This window comes from Scyliorhinus torazame, chromosome 7 (genome assembly GCF_047496885.1).
Source record: "Scyliorhinus torazame isolate Kashiwa2021f chromosome 7, sScyTor2.1, whole genome shotgun sequence".
Lineage (NCBI taxonomy): Eukaryota > Metazoa > Chordata > Chondrichthyes > Carcharhiniformes > Scyliorhinidae > Scyliorhinus > Scyliorhinus torazame.
This window is the reverse complement of record NC_092713.1, coordinates 275,285,127-275,307,459: the sequence shown is the minus strand read 5'-3', so window position 1 is coordinate 275,307,459 and position 22,333 is coordinate 275,285,127. Positions and strand designations below refer to the sequence as shown.

The 22,333-nt window shown below is 45.0% G+C and overlaps 1 protein-coding gene across 4 annotated transcripts in view; it reads right to left on the bottom strand.

Moving 5' to 3' along the window:
* The window catches only part of LOC140427051 (organic cation/carnitine transporter 2-like), a 182,506-nt gene extending 160,614 nt beyond the window's left edge, over nucleotides 1–21,892 (bottom strand). For 3 of the 4 annotated variants that reach the window (XR_011948376.1, XM_072512496.1, XM_072512498.1), the window contains exon 1: nucleotides 11,835–12,291. Coding sequence is in view for 3 of the 4 variants with exons in the window: in XM_072512496.1 (XP_072368597.1) it covers nucleotides 11,835–12,224 (390 nt within the window). In the remaining variant the exon portion in view is untranslated. Of the gene's footprint in view, nucleotides 1–11,834; nucleotides 12,292–21,413 lie in introns of those variants that run through there. The other variant, XM_072512497.1, reaches the window with a different exon arrangement.
* Nucleotides 21,893–22,333: the final 441 nt, after the last annotated feature.

Sequence of the window (22,333 nt, the reverse complement as noted above, 5' to 3'; positions counted from 1 at the left end):
ACGTCACCATCTGCGGCCACAACCAGCAGGACCATGACATCAACCTCACTAAATTCCTCCAAACTGCCAAACGCCTCAATCTCATGTACAACGAGGCAAAATGTGTTTTCGGCACCACCCGCCTCGCCATACTCGGCTACGTGGTAGAGAACAGTGTCTTCGGCCCCGATCCCGACCGTCTGCGCCCCCTTCTCGAACTCCCCATTCCCACCTGCCCCAAAGAACTGAGGCGATGCCTCGGGTTCTTTGCCGACTATGCCCAGTGGGTGCCCGAGTACGCTGACAAGGCCCGACCCCTCCTCCGTTCCCCCTCATTCCCCCTCCCGCCCGAGGCCTGCCAGGCCTTCCACCTCCTAAAAACCGCTATCGCCAAAGCCGCCATGCATGCGGTAGACGAGTCTGCACCATTCCAAGTCGAGAGCGATGCCTCCGACTTTGCCCTGGGTGCCACCCTCAACCAGGCGGGCAGGCCATCGCCTTCTTTTCCCGCACACTCCAAGGCCCCGAGATCCGCCACTCCTCTGTTGAGAAGGAGGCACAGGCCATAGTAGAAGCTATCCGGCACTGGAGGCACTACCTGGCCGGAAAACCATTTACCCTCGTTACTGACAAACGATCAGTTGCGTTCATGTTCGACAACAAACAACGAGGTAAAATCAAAAATGATAAGATATTACGGTGGAGGATCGAACTCTCCACCTACAATTATAATATCTTATTCCGGCCAGGTAAGCTCAATGATCCTCCTGATGCCCTGTCCTGTAGTACTTGTGCCAACGCACAGGATGACCGCCTGCGGGCACTACATAATGACCTCTGTCACCCGGGCGTCAGGCGGTTCTACCACTACATCAAGGGCCACAACCTGCCCTTCTCAGTCGAGGAGGTCAAGGCCGTGACTAGGAACTGCCAAGTCTGTGCGGAGTGCAAGCCGCAATTCTACAAGCCTGACAAGGCGCACCTAATCATGGCTACCCGCCCCTTTGAACGTCTCAGCATTGACTTCAAAGGGCCCCTCCCCACCCACAACCGCAACACGTACTTCCTCAATGTCATCGACGAGTACTCGCGGTTCCCCTTCGCCATTCCCTGCCCTGACACGACCTCCGCCACCATCATCAAAGCATTGCACGACCTCTTCATGCTGTTCAGTTATCCCAATTACATTCACAGTGACCGGGGCTCCTCCTTCATGAGTGAGGAGCTGCGTCGGTACCTGCTCGCCAGGGGCATTGCCTCGAGCAGGACGACCAGTTACAACCCCCGGGGGAACGGACAGGTGGAGAGGGAGAACGCGACAGTTTGGAAGGCCGTGCTGCTAGCCCTCAAGTCCAAAGGCCTACCAGTCTCCCGTTGGCAGGAGGCCCTCCCTGCCGCACTCCACTCCATCCGGTCCCTGTTGTGTACTGCAACGAATGCTACCCCTCATGAGCGGACGTTTCTCTTCTCCAGGAGATCGGCATCTGTGACATCGCTTCCGTCCTGGCTCCTGTCCCCGGGAGACGTCCTGCTCCGCAACCACGTGCGGACCTCTAAGGCGGAGCCTCTGGTGGAGAGAGTCCGTCTCCTCCACGCCAACCCACAGTACGCATACATAGCGTATCCCGACGGGCGTGAGGAGACCGTCTCCATCAAGGACCTGGCCCCCTCTGTGGCCCCTGCCGCCCCGCCCCACAACCTCCACCCCACTCCCTCTCTGCTCCCGTCGATCCCTCAGCCTGTTACTACTCCGTGCCAGCCGCTGTCATCCCGCAGTTTCGCCTCGAGCCAGCCGAAGCGGTGGGGGACATCATGCCGCCTCGCGACCCAGCACCACCGACCGCACGGATACCGCCGGACACTACCTCAGCGCCGCAGCTCCGACGTTCAAAGAGATCGACCAAACCCATCGCTCGTCTCGACCTCTGACGACACGGAACCTCCTGATGGACTCTGTTCATTACTCCCTGTTTGTTCACTGTGTTGCTACTCCATATTTTCACCCCGAACTTCCTTCTAAACAAGGGGTGAATGTGGTGATACACCACTGTACTTCCCTAGCATTGTTCATAGTTATATAATAGTTGTGTGTAACGTGGCCCTGTAATCCTGTGTATTGTACTGTGTATTGTACTGTAGCTCTGTAGAGGTTCGGTCACCTGTATGTAACCTGACCTGGCCACGGAGAGCTCCGCCTTGGCCACTCCCCCGGGAGTTAGGTATAAGACACAGATTCTGAGACCGGACCCTTTTGTCTGGGGTCGTCTGTGTCGGGTAAGCTTCCTATGTAGTGTATTAAAGCCTTGGTTAAAGTCTCACATGTCTTTGTGGTTCTTGACGCTTAGTGCATCAAGAGCATTCAGTCAAACTTCTCACTTGAGCCTTGTAGATTGAGGAGTTACTTGCTGCAGAATTCCCAGCCTCTGACCTGCTCCTGTAGACACAGCATTTATACGGCTGGTCTAGTTTAGTTTCTGGTCAATGGTAACCCCTGTATCGGGGGCGGGGGGGGGGTTTGATGATGGTAATACCATTGAGTGTCATGGGGAGATGATTAGATTCTCTCTTGTTGAAGATAATCATTGTCTAGCTCCTGTGTGGTGTGACTGTCATTTGCCATTCAGCAGCTCAAGTCTATATGTTCTCCAGGTCATGCTGCATAGGGACATGACTCCTAGACTATTTGAAGAGGGCGAATGATGCTGAAGATCATGCATGAATCAACACTGGGTGAGGCAGTGGTGTAAAGATAATGTTGCTGGCTCTAAATCTAGGGGCCTAGGTTCTGAGTTCATGGGCTCCAATCCAACCATGGCAGGCGTTGCAATTTAAATTCAATTAAGAAGAAGCTAGTGTCAGTGAAACTGTCATCAATTATCAGAAAAAAACATTTAGTTCATTACTGTCCTCGAGGGGAGGAAATCTGGGCGGCGATTCTCCGATTCGAGTTCGCCCCGCCACCGCTGGCAGCGAGGACAGAGACTTTGGCGCTTAGCCAAAACTTTATTCACTGCAGCGGGACTGGAGAATCTCGCCAGCGGAGCGGACGGAGAATTCCAGCCCTGGTCTGCCTATTGTAAGGGTCCTTCCTGTTTATTCGCTTATTTCCGCTTTCTTTTACTTTGCTCTTATCGTTTTGATCCATGGCCGATTAATGGACAGGTATCTTTCAGTCAAGCAGCAGAACAAATGAGGACTTCAGAAGTTTCAGGAAATAAATCAGAAATTACAGGAGCTTCAGCCTTGTCAGCACCAGAGAGAGAGATGGGCTGGGGCTCAGTTTGATTGATTGGCTGGGGAGCCAATGAATTGGCCCAACAGATCGTACTCTGCCTGGTAAAAAACAGATGATGGTTACATCCTGACCCAGTAGGAGTTTCAGTTTGGCTTCTGGACACAAAAAGGCAAGAGCATGTTTTTTTCTCCCTCTACAAAAAGGCTGTAATTGCTGTATTCCTGAGACTACAGAGAACCTGAATGAATGAATCTGCAGGAAAACCATTATAGGCTGTCAGCAAAGACCAGGATTGTCTCTCTCTCTCCAGAAAGGCTGTGAGTGCTGTATCATTAAACCTACAGAGGCCTGAATGAAGCCACAGTAAAAACTTCAAACTAAAAGCAATGTTTGAAGAGGGACATGGGCCAGGTACTGCTCTGGCACTGCCCTCAGGGACCCTGGCACCTCCATCTAATACCGTGGCAGTGCTCCTGCTAGCCTGGCAGTACCAGGCTAACATTGTCAAGATGCCACGGTGGCACTGCCATTGTTTCCAGCTGGTAGTGCCAAGGTGCCCAGGTGCTGGGGGCATGCCAGAGTGCCACCCTCTCCTGCCCCGACCAGCCAAGGGACTCAACTCCCCAGCAAGGCCCCCCGAGGTGCCATCACAACTGCTTCATGACATTGCAAACCAGTACCAAACCGTGCCCGGTTGAGGACAGCTCTCCGAATTAGCAATTCATTTGCCTTCTCCCTACAATTCTGAACATTCTTCCTCTACAGCTAAACATCTAACTCACTTCTGAATTCCTCGATTGAACCTGCCTTCACCATACTCTCAGGCAGTGCATTCCAGACCCTAACTGCTTGGTGGAGGGAAATGCATTTCCTTGTGTAGATTTTGCAGCTTTAAACAATGATGCAAAATCTGCACCCTTTTTTGATGCTTTCATGAGTGAGAAAAGTTTCACCTATTTACTCTGTCCAGGCCCCTCATAATTTTGAATATCTCCATCAAATTCTCTCTCAACCTTCTCTTCTCCAAGGAAGTCAGTTAGAAATTACAATCTGTCTTCATAATTGAGGTTCCTCATCCTTATTCTTGTGAATCTTTTCCTCACTGGCCCTAACGCCTTCACATCCTTCCTAAAATGCAATGCCCAGAACTGGACGCAGTTCTCCAGCTGAGGTCTAACTAGTGTCTTATCCAAGTTCAACATAACCTCCTTTCTCTTGTTAATAAAGTCCAGAATACGGTATGCTTTGTTAACTCTCTCAACCTGTTCCGCCACATCCAATAACTTGTACACATATTCACCCAGGCCACTCTGCTCCTGCACACCTTTCAAAGTTATAACCTTGATTTTATACTGTCTCTCCATGTTCTCCTTTGCAAAATGAATCGCTTCACATTTCTCTGCATTGAACTTCATCTGCTAATTGTCTGCCCATTCCACCAATTTGTCTCTGCACTTTTGAAGTTCTGCAGTATCATAGAATCATAGAATTTACAGTGCAGAAGGAGGCCATTCGACCCATCGAGTCTGCACTGGACCTTGGACAGAGCACCCCGCCCAGGCCCACACCTCTACCCTATCCCCACACCTCCACCCTGTCCTCATAACCCCAACTAACCTTTATTGGACACGAAGGGCAATTTAGCATAGCCAGTCCACCTGACATGCACATCTTTGGACTGTGGGAGGAAACCAGAGCACCTGGAGGAAACCCACGCAGACACGGGGAGAACATGCAGACTCCGCACAGACAGTGACTCAAGCTGGGAACCGAACCTGGGGCCCTGGAGCTGTGAAGCAACTGTGCTAACCATTGTGCTACCATGCTGCCAAGTAGCCTCCTCACAGTTCACAATTCATCCAAGTTTTGTCTGATCCAGAGGTTTTGCAATTATGCCATGTAGCCCAAAGCCTAGGACATTATTAGATATTAGACAGTGCAAGGATCCCAACACTGATCTCTGGGGAACACCACTACATACTCCAACCAGAAAAATATATATTAAGCAATATTCTCTGTTTCCTTTCATACAACTAATTTTGCGTCCCTGTTGCTACTTTCCCTTTTATTCAGGAGTTATTACTTTTTTCACAAGTCTATTGTGCGACATTCTATCATCTGCCTTGGGCAGCACGGTGGTTCCGTGGTTAGCACTGCTGCCTCAGAGCGCCGAGGTCCTAGGTTCGATCCCGGCTCTGGGTCACTGTCGATGTGGAGTTTGCACATTCACTTCGTGTCTGCATGGGTTTCGCCCCCGCAACCCAAAGATGAGTAGCGTAGGTGGATTGGCCACACTAAATTGCCCCTTAATTGGAAAAAACTGGGTACTCTAAATTTAAAAAAATGTATATCTTTTTTTAAAATCCTATTGTCTGCCTTTTGGAAGTCTACGTACAGCACATCAACATCATTGCCCTCATCGAGCCTATCAGTTACCTCTTAAAAATACACCAGCAAATTAGTGAAACATGATTTACCTTTAACAAATTGTTCTAACTAGCATGTGAACGAAGGGATCAGAACAATTAGTCTCCCTGTGAGTCTTTGAGTATGAGCTTCCTCGCTGAGGGGTGCGGGCCCCATGGACATTATGCATAAAAACTCGGCCTGAGTGGAAGCCGGGCAGCGAAGTCCCGGCTGGAACCTGCGGACAAAATGTAATTTGTTTCTTGTTCAATAAACAAACAGTTTATTTTAGCCTCTTGTGTGGACTCTGTGGGGACAATACAAATTCATTCTGGCTTTTCTTAATTAGCTTGCATCTGTCGATCTGATTCGAATGTTGTGCTGAATTATTGTTTCTAGAAGTTGCCCCCTCCCTCTCAGATACTGGGTTTATCCTTATACCCTTTTCAACAATTTGCAATTGTTGGATCATCCAGAACCAGTAGAGTGTCTAAGGAAGACGAGAAAATCAAATTCTAGTCTCACTTTCCTCAGTATCCTTGGATGTACCTTACCTGTTCCTGGTACTTTATGAACTTTTAAAGATAGACAACGTGTCTAATAGCTCCTCCTTTTATTTTGATAATTTTTTATCATAATAATCTTTATTGTCACAAGTAGGCTTACATTAACACTGCAATGAAGTTACTGTGAAAAGTCCCTCATCGCCACACATTCCGGCACCTGTTCAGGTGCACAGACGGAGAATTAAGAGTGTCCAAATTATGTAACAGCACGTCTTTCGGGACTTCTGGGAGGAAACCGGAACACCCGGCGGAAACCCATGCAGACACGGGGAGAACGTGCAGACTCCACACAGCCAATGAACCCAGCCGGGAATTGAACCTGGGACCCTGGAGCTGTGAAGCAACAGTGCTAACCACTGTGCTACCGTGTTCATTTTTTTCCAATTGAGGGGCAATTTAGCGTGGCCAATCCACCTAACCTGCACATCTTTGGGTTGTGGGGGCGAAACCCACAAAATATTGGGGGGAATGCACATACTCCACACGGACAGTGACGCCGCAAACACGGGGAGAATGCACAAACTCCACATGGACAGTGATCCAGAGCCGGGATCGAACCTGGGATCTCGGCACCATGAGGCACTAACAGCTCCTCCTTATCAATTTTATGTCCTTCTGGTGTATTAATGACCTCATCTTCCACTCTGACCTGGTAAGTATTTTCTTCCTTTGTCACCACATATGCAAAGTATTAATTTTAATACCTCAGCTATGTCCTCTAACTTGAAGGATAATATCCTTTACAGTCATCAATTTATCTTACTCCTCCTTTAATCATCCTTTTCAATTGCTATGCCTCTTGGAGCATGATCGCTGTTATGTTTGCTGCCAGTCTCTTTCATACTCCTCTCTGCTTCTCTTATTTGTTTCTTCACTTCCCCTCTGAACCTCACCTATTCTGCCTGATTCTCCATTGTATTATTCACCTGACATCCTTTCACAAGCCTTTTTTTCTTTTGCATCTTAATCTGTCTCTCTATTTTCACCCAGGGAGCTGTGGATTTGTTTGTCCTACATTTCCTTTTCGAGGAAATACTTCCTGACTGTGCCTGAACTATCCTTTGAAGGTCGCCAATTGTTCAGCTCATATTTTTCCTTCCCACTTGTAGAAAAGTTAAGGTTTAATCATTACTTGCATTTCATTTGTAGTCTAGTTACATGCAATGATCAAGTAATTGAAGTATATTTCTTTGTTAACCTTACGTGATATGCTGCTTAACTGGGGACAATACAGGACACTAGCACATCATGCGATTAGCTCTTCATTTGCAGTCACACCCTGACTTGACAAGTGAGAAACATTACATGGCCCCAAGCCAAGTAACATTACACTTTAATGATCTAAATACAAAAAAAATTCTACAAAGCCTTCAAGGTTGGCTGTCCAAGTCTGGAAACATCATACTCGCTGGAAGGAGAGAGAATCTGGTGGGAGCAACTGATCGGAGTGGCAGGGACACTTTAAAAAGAGCAAACGCTGCAAACCTTCACTGAACCCAGAGGCGGAGGTCCTGAGATGAGCTCAGGATTCAGAAAGTGACTCGGGGAAAGAGAATGCAGCTGATTGGGTGAGTAAGGTCGAGTGACTTGGACGTGACTGATAAGGAACTACCATTAGGGATTGACCCTAAACAGTAGTAAATTAGAAAAGAGTAATATTAAGGGATTAATTGAGAAGCACCAGGGAAAGTAAAAGTCAGAGCCAACATAATAAAATGACAAGTTAATATAATAAGTGAGACAAGGAAAAATAGGCCGAATTAGAATTAGACAAGGAGACTAAGTTAAGGTAAGAGAGTTATCTGTGAAGACAAAGTAATTAGAAAAGGTAGCAAGTAGGATGAAGTGCATTTAAGGTTAATATATGGCAGGTGAGGTCAGCCGAGTAGCGTGTGTGACCTGTCATATGTGGGAAGTTATGAACCCTACTGACATCCTAGATAATCGCATGCTCTCAACTGTAGAAAATTGAGCTCTGGGTTTCAGGGCTTGAGTAGCGGCTGGAGGCACTTGGTGCATTCCCAAAGTTGAGAATCACATGGATAGAACATTTAGAGATATGGTCACACTACTGCCCAAGGAATTGGATGAAAGAAGAGTGCCCACCAAGCAGTCCAGGAGAAAAAGGCAGGTATTAGAGGAATCCCCAGGGATCCCACACTCAAATCGGTTTTCCTTTTTGGAAGCTGCTGTGGGTGCTGATTCCTCAAGGAAGTGCAGTCAGATCCAAGCTTCTTGCACCACAAGTGGCCTGACTGTACAGGAGAGAAGGAAGAAGGAAGGAGGAGCGATAGTGAAAGGGAATTCATTAGTTAGGTGAAGGGACACATGTTTTTGCAGACACAAACGTGATTCCGGGATGGTGTATTGTCTCCCTGGGACCAGGATCAGGATATCACCGAATGGCAGCAGGACATCGTAAAGGGGCCATATGATAAATCAGAGGTTGTGGCACACGTTGGTACCAACAATATAGGTAGAATGAAGGATAAAGTCTCGCATCAAGAATTCTGAGATCTAGGCAGAAGACTAAAAAGCGGGACCTCAAAGGTTGTAATCTCTGGATTATTCCTGGTGCAACGTGTTAGTGAGTATAGAAATAGGAGAATCGAGCAGATGAATCCGTGACTCAAGAGTTGGTGATGGGAACTAAATATTCAGGGATATGTTACTTTTTTTAAGGACAGGCAGGAAGGAAAGGAAAGGGTGGCGAGTAACTGTGTTAATTAGAGAAGGAATAAGTAGCTCAGTGGTTAGTAGGTTTGATCCCGGCTCTGGGTCACTGTCTGTGTGGAGTTTGCACAGTGTTTGCGTGCATTTCACCCGTAAAACACAAAGATGTGCAAGGTAGGCGGATTGAATATGCTAAATTGCCCCTTAATTGGAAAAAATTAATTGGGTACTCTAAATTTATTAAATAAAAGAGAAGAAATAAGTACAATAGCAACAAAGATCTTGGATCAGAATATGCAGAATCCATATGGGTGGAGGTGAGAAATAAAAAGGGGAAGAAGACACTAGTGGGAGTGATCCAAAGGCCCCCAAACAGCAGCTATTGGTAGGATGGGGAATAAATCTGGAGATAATGAGGGCATGTAATACTTTAAACATGGGTGACTTTAATCTTCCATGTGGACTAGAAAAATCAAATTGGCAGAGGTGGTCATAAGGAAGAACTGTGTTAAACTTAAATAAGGGTAATCACAAAGCAAAGCTGGCAGCATTGGCTGGAGTGGACTGGGAAAGGAGTTTAGTAGAAAAGATAATTGATCAACAATGGCAGACATTTATTAAAATAATTCATGGCTCACAGCAAAGATGTGTCCCAGTGAGGAAGAATGATTCTAGGAAGGGGGGTAAATCAGCCATGATTAACCAAGTAAGTGAAGAATAGAATTAAACTGAACATAAAAAACTTACAATATTGCAAAGATTAGTGATAAACCAAAGGATTGGGAAAGTTAAAGAAAAAGATGACCAAAAAAATAAAAAAGATGAGAAGATAAACTATGGGAGTAAATTAGCAAATAATATAAAAAGAGATGGTAAGAGCTTCTCTTTTGGGCGGCATGGTGGCACAGTGGTTAGCACTGCTGCCTCACAGCTCCAGGGTCCTGGGTTCAATTTGGCCCTATATGACTGTCTGTGTGGAGTTTGCAATTTCTCGCCGTGTCTGGGTGGGTTTCCTCCGGATTCTCCGGTTTCTTCCCACAGTCCAAAGATGTTAAGGTTCGGTGGTTTGGCTATTCGAAATTGCCCCTTAGTAACCAAAAGGTTAAGTGGGATTACTGGGTTTCGGAAATGGGGTGGAGGCGTGGGTTTAAGTAGGGTGCTCTTTGCAAGGGCCAGTGCAGACTCAATGGGCTGAATGGCCTTCTTCTGCGCTGTAAATTCTTTGCATCTAAATATATAAAAATGAAGAGAGATCCAAAGTGAACATAGGTCCCTTGGACAATGAGAATGGGAAAATAATAATGCGGAACCAGGAAATGGCAGAGGAGTTAAATAAGTAAGTTGTGTCAATCTTCTCAGGGTGGAAGACCCAATAACATTCCAATAATACCAAATAATCCAGGGGAGGAAATAAATACAATAATTATCACTCGAGAAAAAGCACTAAGTAAACTAATGGGGCTAACGGCTGATACGTTCCCTGGATGTGATAGGTTGCATCCGAGGATACTAAAAGTAATAGCTACAGAAATAGTGGATGCACTGGTAATAATCATCCATGTGCTAGATTCTCCGCCGATGGGATGCTCTGGTTTTTCCAGCAGCCTGAGGGTTTCCTGACGGCGTGGGGGTGCCCCACAATGGGAAACCCCATTGACAAGCTGGCATAAAGGCACATCCAGCTGGCAGGGTGAAATGGAAATGTCGCGCAGCGGGGCGGAGAATCCAGCCCATCCATGAATCCGGAAATTCTGGGAACATCCCAGAGGATTAGAAAACTGCAAATGTAACACTGATATCCCAAAAGGGAGACAAAAACAGGGAACTAAACGTAGGTTAGCTCAACATCTGTCATTGGGGAAATGTTAGAGCCCAGTAGAGACTGTCATAACAGATGTAATAGCACAGCACTTAGAAATATTATAATCAAGCAGAGTCAGCAAGGCTGTGTAGCCACCTGAGTTGGCCACTTCCCGACTTAAAATCGAGAACCGCAAAGGCTGAAGGGAAATTCAGCCAACACAGGCAAAGACTAGCAAATACAGAAATCATGTGTATTGAAACCTGTAAGGAACCAGACAGCACTGAAACCAGCAGCCATCTGCATAGTAATGCAGCAGCCATCTGCATAGTAATGAGCGATTCCAAGGCACAATCACAACAGTTAAGGTGAATAAAGCCAAGCCAGACTCCTCGGTGCCAGCAGGTGCCAAGACAAAGGAAGGCCAACAGACACTTAGGGACTACCCAGCGATCAGGGAACAGCTCCAGTATTGGAGAAATCGATCCAAGTGATCGGAAAGTAGTCCAATCACTTGGAACCAGGTACGGGGCCCGCCCCAAAGGGCGGGAAACCCCTGGGGACTATAAAGTAAAGCCCCCAAGTTCAAATCGTCCTTCTTTGGCAGGGTCACTCAGCAACTTGAACCAACCCTTGACAGTGACCTGCCTCGCTGCCTCCAACCAAGTAAGTCTCAAGTCAATGCTCGCTACGAGATAGGCGCTCCTAGCTACCAGTCCATAACAGCATTTGAATCCTGCAGACTCAGGACTTGAACGAAAGGCCATTTGTTCCCCTGACCTGGTGGGCCAGTCCAAAGCTAAGTATAGGCCTTTTAGTGATAGGAATAGCCTGGAAAGTAGAGTTTATGCATGAGTAGTGATTTACTGTGTATAATAAATGTGCTTTGATTTGAATCTTACTTATTGGTGTGTTGAGTTATTGATCATTACTTGAACTTTAACCTCGTGGCGGTATCATAAAGATACCTGGCGACTCTAGAGCAAAGGTAAAACAAACAGAGCAAATTACGATTTAAGAGCCAACCAAAAGTTAGCAACAGCTTCATGAAGGCGAATAAAGAGGGCATCTTTGGAGCAGCTCCTAAATGCTAAACTGAGGACACAGGTAGTTATGGCCAAATTGTCAAACTGACTATTGCCAGTGTAATGACTGTACTCCTTCAGCTACTTACCTCGCTGACGATGGTGGCGATGTACTGATCCTTACTGTACTCCCAACCATCCAAACAGGGCTCCTGTTCCACCTCAGACATATTGATGGAATCTGGGTTGGCAAACGTCGCTGAAAGATCCCTGATCACATCCAACCGGTACCGTCTGCATTGGCTGTGCTGGAGTTTGCCTCTTTTTTGTTCCAGAGGGATAGTCCGATTCAGCCACGCTTTACTCAGATTGAGATTCCCGGGAATTAAACAGCGATGCTCCGGAACATCCCCGACAAAAACGATGGACATTCCACAGAAACCGTTGGGGAAGATGCTGGCGCTCAAAAGGAAGAAGATCATTTTCTGGAAGGGTCCCCATTCTCCGAGGAAAGCGGTGATTTCATCGTAATCCCGCATGTTAGTGACAGCGGGAGGACTGAGAGCGACTGACTGACTTCCCTCAAACTGCAGCAATTTACCTTCGGGGGCGGAGCGGAACCACAGCCTGGAGTTATTTCAAAGTCCATTTAAACCTCAATCGTTTCCTCCGATAAATCTAATCTTCACCCGCCCCCCAGAGCTCCTCCCAACCTCACCACATTCCTATTTCAATAAAAAACTGGTTTGTCAACACTGAAGCGTTTCTGGAGGGAGAAACACTACCTTTTGTGTAACTTTAGAGAAATTACAAAGATTACGATTTCTGTTTACTGTACTGACTATTGACAAGGGATGAAAATAATTATTGTCAAATGTGTTCGAGGTATAGGCTGTGTGTAGACAGCCCAATCATTCCAATGGTTGGATATGTATTTTGGAATTTAGGTTGTCTTGGAGGGAGGCTTGGGGCAGCATTTGGTAACTGGTGATTTGCATCACAGTAAATACACAAGGGGTTAATGTATATACGCAACAACTAAGTAAACACTAGACGGAGCACCTGAGATGTCATGACATGCAGACATACAGCTAATGAACACATAGAATAGGACATGACCAATGGGCTGTCAAGACACCCAGAGGTGACACTACCTCAAGGGGGCATTACACAACCCATATAAAAGGACAGGGCACACATGCTCTTTCTCTTTCCACAGGCGACACTTAGCGAGTAGGACAGGGGCAGATCAGAAGCATCACACCCACCACGTGGCTTAGAGCAGACTGGTTAGTTAGACTGAGTTACTATAGCAAGATTAGCAGGAGAGTCGAACTCATAGAGAATTGTGCTAATGGTTCAATAAATCACATCGAACTTACTGCAAAGTCTGGAGTATCTTTTGTTCAAAGCTGCATCAAGTTGCAGCCTGTGTTATCCCAAAGTACATAACACATCATGGTACCAGTAGTGCCTGTTGAATCTATATAGTTCAACTCAGCAAGATCCGTGACTACCAGCAACAGCACCCAGGCAAGATGACCGAGATTCCGGTTCCTCAGCAGCTCAGGCAATCTCAATGCCAACTGGCGTGCATTCAAGCAGAGATTTGAGATTTACATGGTAGCATCCGACATAGATGGCGTGGCCAATGCTGAGAAGTTAGATCTTCTACTCACCATTGCGGATGAAAGTGCAAAGCGCAGTCCTTGCATGAAGGTCTAGCAACCTTATCTGAGCAACCAGCAGCAGACGATGCAAGTCTGCCATGCTCGAGTGCACAGCAAGATGACTATGACAGTCTACCACGCTCACGTGCACAACAAAATGATTATGACAGTGTACCCAGATTATTTGAGCCACCAGAAGAAGACTCTGACAGTCTACCCAGCTGATCTAACTGACAAGAAGATACTGAAGGTCTACCCACTGTATGTGCGACTAGTGACAAAGGCTTCACAATTCCCATACAAGATGTGCGGCATCTCAGCAACACTGACAGATCCACTCGACAATCAAAATGAGGCTACTAGTGACTCCAGTGACACCACGTTAACTCAAACCTCATCTACTCGAGCCTCTCCACAAGAACATGAAATGATTCCACACGGGGAGCATCAAGAAACCAAAAGTGATTCAGGAGAACCAGAAAGGGCTACAGACGGGGAGCATCGACAAACCAAAGATGATTCCAGTGAACCGGACATGACTCCAAATGGGGAGCGCCGAGGAATCAGAGACGGCAAGAGTGTGAGTTCACTGGGTAACACACACATCATGAGTGAGTAGAAGGGGCTGATGGTGGAAGAGGAGAAGAAAGCTATTTCTATGCCATCTCAGCAGGTGATCCTGGGGACCTGACCCTTATAGGACCTGTCTTGAAGAGAGTGTGGTATTATTATAAATGTAAGACCTGGAGGTGTTAATGAAATATCTAGATCAGCCACTAGATGGAGCTAGAGTTACAAGTATATAAGACATTGATTGTGGTGGGGTGGGGGGTAGAAGTGAAGGAATCAGCTAAAGTACAGACTGAAGGAAAGATAGTATGAGTAAGAGCAGATCATAGTTTATAATAGTGTAGAGATTAATAATAATCGCTTATTGTCACAAGTAGGCTTCAATTAAGTTACCGTGAAAAGCCCCTAGTGGTCACATTCCGGCGCCTGTTCGGGGAGGCCGGGACAGGAATTGAACCCGCGCTGTTCTCCTTGTTAGTTGTAGGTGAGTGTAGATTATACGTTAATTATCAACTGTGTATTATTTAGGAGTAGGTGTCAAATCCAAATTAGTGTTAATAAATTTATAACTTTGTTCAAGTTAAAGCTATTTTGTAGTCTTTGTGAACACTACGTCAACCATCCTGAATTTAGCAACACATAGAGCACCACATGGTACAAAGAGTTCATTTCTACAAGTAAGAAGCAGTTAGATTAGAAAAGGTAGCATAAAAAGATTGAAGAAAACAAACAAGCTGCTGCAATGATCATAAAATCTACACAGAAGGCAAATCATAAGATGGAGGGTCTCAAGAAACCTGACTACCTCAGGACAAACGGTAAACTATGTCAAAACTGGGCATTCTTTAAACAGCAGCTTGAAGTTTCCCAACTGCCTCCGCGTTGGAAAATGCTTCCAAAAAGCACTGCTTCTAAATTTGGCTGGAATACAAGCATTAGAACTTTATAGTTCCTTTGAATTTACTGCTGATGAGGATAAAACAAAATCTAACAGAATGGTACAGAAGTTCGATGCACACTGCAAGATGCAGTGAATGAGACCTATAGTGCTACATGTTCAGAAAAAGGCTGCACCTTGGAGGGGAGTCAGTAGATTCTTTCATGACAGCTTTAACGTTAAGAGCGGAGTCCTGTAACTTTTCATCCGTTGTCGATTCAATACTTTGTGATCAAGATGTGCTTGGGATAAATGATGAGCGTTTACGTGAAAAAATGCTGGGACGACTGATTTTGCCAATAGAAGACGCAATTGATATGTGCAAAGCCAGTGAACAAGCATCCTCTGAATATGCGGAGGTCATGACAAATGAAAAGAGCGTGAAATCGGGAAACGTGGCTGATGTTATTAATGCTGTGTCGCAGCAAAGAAAACTGCGTACAATGGCTGGTAGCCATTTTGAGAGTGACATCACAAGAGTGATGATGTGCACACGCTGTGGCCAGTTTCACAGTAAAAACATTGTCCAGCAAAAGGCAAACAATGTCCCAATTGTTGTAAGTTCAATCACTTTGCAGCACAGTGTCATTTCTCAATAGCGTCTACAGTAACCAAATTTTAAAAGTCCCACGATGACTACAGAAGGATCCAAAGTGTTCAGAATGATGATAAAAAAATCACATTTCAAACAAAAAGGAAAACGTTAGAGGGACTTTGATAACACGGAACTGGATGATGATAGTGATGAGGAGCAGAAAAGGAAAGGGATTCGATAATGAAGATTTCTCACCGTACACGCTAAAGGATACTTGATTGAAGCAGTAACCACGATTAATTTTCTGGATTGTAATGACAAACCAGTACAACAGCTCTCAAAGATAATTAAACAGTGGACTGTATTATTAGAAATTAATGGCACAGATATACCATTTAAAATTGATACAGGAACATATGAAAATATTATTACAGAAAATAATTTAAGACAAGCTTATAGAACACCACTAATAAAGAAATCTACTTGTCGGCTGACTGATTACAATGGTAACAACATGGTCACAAGAGGATCCTGCTGTCTCATTGTTAGAAATGGTGACATCGAAATGCCAATCGACTTTGAGATAGTGAAAGATAATGGGCGGGTTTCTCCACTCCCGCGCCGAAGTGGCCGCGCCGTCGTGAACGCCGTCAAGGTTCACGACGGCGTGAAACGGCCCCGGTCCTGACCGATTCAGGCCCTGACAATGGGCCAGGATCGGGACCACGTCATCTACACGCGCCAGGCCTTGTTGCCTGCGTAAAGGCGGCGCCGCATAGATGACGCGGCCGGCGCCGCATAACAGGCGTCATCCGCGCATGCGTAGATGCCGTCCTCTCTAAGTCCGCCCCGCAAGAAGATAGTGGACGGATCTTGCGGGGCCGCGGAAGGAAGGAGGTCCTCCTTCAGAGAGGACGGCCCGACGATCGGTGGGCACCGATCTCGGGCCACCCCACATTTAAGGTTACCCCCGGTGCAGGATCCCCCCTCGCCCCCCCCGCAGGCCGCCCCCCCAGCGTTCACGCACCGCTCACGATGGCAGCGACCAGGTGTGGACGGCGCCGGGGGGAACCCGCCGTTTTGGCCTGGCCACTCAGCCCATCCGGGCCTGAGAATAGCTGGGGTGCAGGAGAATCGCCATTTTGGGTGTCTCCGGCGATTCTCCGGCCTGCGGCCCGCGAAGCTTGACTGGGCCGTTCCCACCGCTTGGAAGAATTGCGGTAGTGCGTCGGACGGGCGTCCCGGGAAATTTTGGCGGCCCAGGCGATTCTCCCAACCGGCGCGGGAGTGGAGAATCGCGTCCAATAGGTTATCGCTAATAGGGGGCAATGCTTGCAAAAAATTAAACCTAGTTGAAAGGGTTCACTCAACCAAGTCTTCGACTGACCATCATAAAGAGCCAAGGGAAGACTTAGTTGCTGCAGATACCTTATCCAGAGCTACCACTGATACTAAAACATCAGATACAAATATAGTAAACATAGTGGAAGCACATGCCTCATTCATTGCCAAGATGCTACTAGTGTCTGACCGAAAACTACGAATCATCAAAGGTGAAACAGAAAATTATTTGACGCTCCAGAGGATAATGAAATACCTCAAAGAAGGATGGCCCAATGGATGTAGCCAAAAGTGAATTTAGAAAAGCCCAAGTCACTTTCCTGGACCATACAATTGGACATGGCCGAATGGTCCCACGGGATGTGAAAACAAATGTTATTGGGGAGTTTCCAATACCCTCGACACAAAGGGAAATAATGCAATTTCTTAACATGAGTGGATTCTACCAGATATTTGTGCCAAATTTTAGCAGTGTATTTGCTCCACTGCCGGACTTGCTAAGGAAACAGAGCAAATTTAAGTGGACAGTGGAGTGTCAACAGGCATTTGACTGCCTGAAGGCTGTGTTAGCCAATGCTCCTGTGTTGGAGAATTGCAAGGGCTCTGTGATCAGATTGAACTAAAGTATCTGACTTTAAAGAGAAATGCCGAGATGGAGAGAAATGGATGGATGATGCAGAGAACTTCTTGTCCAAAGAGACTGTCAATCAAGAGGGATTCCAGTTGGAGAAATAAAAACTAAAATGTACTATGTTATTATAAATGTTTGCATGTTTTGTTTTGCTAAAAAAAATGTATATTCACTGTCAATATTTCTTAAAAGGAAGTGAAAAGGTGAAAAATGAAACCATCTTGAAGTTGATGGTTTATTTTTTTTCTTGGGGGGAAGTGCCATGTGAGAGTACGTTTAAGAAATGGATGTTTATGAAATAGCTGTAGTGGATGTACATTTAAGAAATGGGTGTTTATCAAATAGCTGCAGTGATGTCAGTGTGTGGGTGGAGCTGAGCTGTGACTCTGCTTTTACTTTCGCTTTGAGCAAAAAGGCTGGTGTGTGTCTGTGTGTTTTAGTTTCATTTCGGAGTTGAAGAAGCTGCAGTCTCAGCAAGAAGATGCATTGATCTCTCTCTGCAATCTAAAGAGTGTCTCCAGATCATTTGAGGATTTCAATGTAATACCTGTTACTGTAGAGAATTTAAACCTGCTGTTTTTCTGTAAAAAGTGTATTTTGGTCTTATGGATGTTGTTAGGAAAATTATGAAGGGTTACTTATAGAAAATTGTATCTGCGGGTATTATTGGTGTTGATAGTTGTTAAGATGTTTACTGTGGGTTTACAAAGTGTTAACTGGATTCATAAATAAACATGGTTTTGTTTTAAGAGAACTGTAGATCTCTGTTGCATCACACCTGTAAAGTAGGCCCTTGTGCTCCCCATAACCACAATTTATCGTACGTTGTGGGTCAGGTGAGCTCCATGATATAGTTTGGAGCTTTCTAAACCCTGGCCCATAACAACAGCAAAATCTATCATGTGTTCAGTAAAATCAATTTTTGCATGCCATGGGATACCTTTATATGTCTCTGACCATGGTCCTTGTTTCACAAGCTGGGAGTGGACACAGTTTGCAGAGAAGTACACCTTCAATCTCATCACATCAAGCCCATGCTCTCCTCAATCAAATGGCAAAGCAGAGAAGGGCGAAGGAATAATCAAAAAATTGTTCCATAAAGCAATCGATGACAATAACGATTTACCTTTGGCATTGTGGACATACAGAGCAACACCACTATCATCTGGATTATCACCTGCTCAGAAGTTAATGGGTAGAAAACTTCGCACCACATTACCTGAGATAACTATTCCAGATATGGATCACCATGAGATACACAACCGAATCAGATTAAGAAAAAAGAAACAAAAAGAGAACTACGACAAACAAACAAAACCTCTATCTAATATTAAAAATAATACAGTTGAGTAGACTGGGACTGTACTCATTGGAATTTAGAAGGATGTGAGGGGGGATCTTATAGAAACATATAAAATTATGAAGCGAACAGATAGGATAGTTGCGGGCAGGTTGTTTCCACTGGCGGGTGAAAGCAGAACTAGGGGGCATAGCCTCAAAATAAGGGGAAGTAAATTTAGGACTAAGCTTAGGAGGAACTTCTTCACCGAAAGAGATGTAAACCAATGGAATTCCTTGCACAGTGAGGTAGTTGAGGCTCCTTCATTAAATGTTTTTAAGATAAAGATAGAAAGGGATTAAGGGTTATGGTGTTCGGGCCAGAAAGTGGAGCCGAGTCCACAAAAGATCAGCCATGATCTCATTGAACGGCGGAGCAGGCTCGATGGGCCAGATGGCCTACTCCAGCTCCTAGTTCTTATGTTCTTAGTTCAGACTGAACAAGGTTCTGTGTTCAGAAGAAACAGAAAAGCACTGTTGCGAATCAAACATCATGTTACGTCTCAACCTCAAAGTGTCATTGTTCAAGATAACATCTTCAAGGACATTGACTTTTCCAATTCTTACTTGACACCAATACAGCAAGATGATATGGAAGATCAATTGCATACTTTGAAGATATCACTGAGAAGATCAACTAGAAAGAGGAGACCACCAGACAGATTAAACTTGAAATGACTGTAATAATAACTCATTTATCTTCAACAAAGTAATGTCACAGTTATTTGCAAATGAATGTAAAAAAAGTGGTAACACGTTTATGATTAATACTATCTCATGTAATGTTCAAAGAAAAATATCACAAGGTTTATGATAATTTTTCTTTTCCAAAGAAAGGGAACTAAGGTATTATCATAAATGTAGGAACTGCAAGGGTTAATTAAATGTCTAGATCTGGCACTAGAAGAAGTGAGAGTTACAAATATATAAGACATTGATGCTCAGCCGAGGGGGGGGGGGGGGAGTGAAGGTGTTAGCTGCAGTACAGACTGAAGGAAAGATAGTGTTAATAAGAGCAGATCATAGTTGACAAGAGTGTAGAGATTAGTTGTAGGTGAGTGTTGATTATATGTTAATTATCAACTGTGTATTATTTACGAGTATGTGTAGAATCCAAATTAGTAGTGTAAATACATTTATAGCTTTGTTCAAGTAAAAACTATTTTGTGGTCTTTGTGAACACTAACACCTGAATTTAGCACCACAAAGAACACCCCAGAGGGTGCTTTCTGAGCAGCTGTACTGTAGAATGGAGAATAAATCTAGAGCTAATGAGGGCATGTAAAAAGCCAGTACTTTAAACATGGGTGACTTTAAACTTCCATGTAGACTGGAAAAATCAAATTGGCAGAGGTAGTCATTAAGAAGAACTGTGTTGAACTTAAATACGGGTAATCACAAAGCAATGTGGGCAGCGTTGGTTGGAATGGACGGGGAAAGGAGTTTAGCATAGAAGATGATTGATTGGCAATGGCAGACATTTATTAAAATAGTTCATAACTCACAACAAAGATATATCCCAGTGAGGAAGAATGATTCTACAAGGGGATAAATCAGCCACGATTAACTAAGGAAGTGAAAGATAGCATTAAATTGAACATAAAAACAGATGCAAAGATGAGTGGTAAACCAGAGGATTGGGAAAGTTTAAAAAAATGACCAAAACATTAAAAAAGAGAAGACCATCTATGAGAGTAAACCAGCAAATAATATAAAAATAGAGGTAAGAGCTTCTTTGAATATATAAAAAGGAAGCGAGATCTGAAGTGAACGTAGATCGCTTGGCCAATGAGACTGGGAAAATAATAGTGTGGAACCAAGGAAATGGCAGAGGAGTTAAATAGGTACTTTGTGTCAGTCTTCTCAGGGTGGAACAGACCAATAGCATTCTAATAATACCAAATAATCAAGGAGCAGAAGTAGGGGAGGAAATAAATACAATAATTATCACTAGAGAAAAAGTACTAGGTAAACTAATGGGGCTAAAGGCAGACACGTCCCCTGGATGTGATGGGTTGCATCCGAGGATACTAAAAGTAATAGCTACAGAAAAAGTGGATATACTGGTAATAATAATCCATGAATCCGTAAATTCTGGAAAAGTCCCAGAGGATTGGAAAACTGCAAATGTAACACCTGTATTCAAATAGGGAGGGAGACAAAAACAGGGAACTAATCGTCAGTTAGCTTAACATCTGTCATTGGGGAAATGTTAGAGTCTAGTAGAGACTGTTATAACAGATGTGGAGATGCTGGTGTTGGACTGGGGTGAGCACAGTACGAAGTCTTACAACACCAGGTTAAAGTCCAACAGGTTTGTTTCAATGTCACTAGCTTTAGGAGCGCTGCTCCTTCCTCAGGTGAATGAAGAGGTATGTTCCAGAAACATGTCTATATATGTGTTTCTGGAACATACCTCTTCATTCAGCTGAGGAAGGAGCAGCGCTCGGAAAGCTCGTGACATCGAAACAAACCTGTTGGACTTTAACCTGGTGTTGTAAGACTTCCTACTGTTATAACAGATGTAATAGCACAGCACTTACAAATATTATAATCAAGCAGAGTCAGCAGGGCTTCATGAAGGGGAAATAAAGAGGGCATCTTTGGAGCAGCTCCTAAATGCTAAACTGAGGACACAGGAAGTTATGGCCAAATTGTCAAACTGACTATTGCCAATGTCATGACTGTACTCCTTCAGCTACTTACCTCGCTGACGATGGTGGAGATGTACTGATCCGTACTGTACTCCCAACCATCCAAACAGGGCTCCTGTTCCACCTCAGACATATTGATGGAATCTGGGTCGGTAAACGTCGCTGAAAGATTCCTGATCACAACCAACCGGTACCGTCTGCACTGGCTGTGCTGGAGTTTGCCTCTTCCTTGTTCCAGAGGGATAGTCCGATTCAGCCACGCTTCACTCAGATTGAGATTCCCGGGAATTAAACAGTGATGCTCCGGAACATCCCCGACAAAAACTATGGACAATCCGCAGAAACCGTTGGGGAAGATGCTGATGCTCAAAATGAAGAAGATCATTTTCTGGAAGGGTCCCCATTCTCCGAGGAAAGCGGTGATTTCATCGTAATCCCGCATGTTAGTGACAGCGGGAGGACTGAGAGCGACTGACTGACTTCCCTCAAACTGCAGCAATTTACCTTCGGGGGCGGGGCGGAACCACAGCCTGGAGTTATTTCAAAATTCATTTAAACCTCAATCGTTTCCTCCGATAAATCTAATCTTCACCCGCCCCCCAGAGCTCCTCCCAACCTCACCACATTCCTATTTCAATAAAAAAACTGGTTTGTCAACACTGAAGCGTTTCTGGAGGGAGAAACACTAACATTTTTGTAACTTTAGAGAAATTACAAAGATTAAGATTTCTGTTTACTGGACTGACTATTGCCAAGGGATGAAAATAATTATTGTCAAATGTGTTCGAGGTATAGGCTGCGTGTAGACGGCCCAATCATTCCAATGGTTGGATATGTATTTTGGAATTTAGGTTGTCTTGGAGGGAGGCTTGGAGCAGCATTTGGTAGCCACCCAGCGCAATGAGTTTCATATGTTTATTCTGAATGACATTGTAAATTTCTGATTGTCTTCCAGTTATCTACATTGTTTCC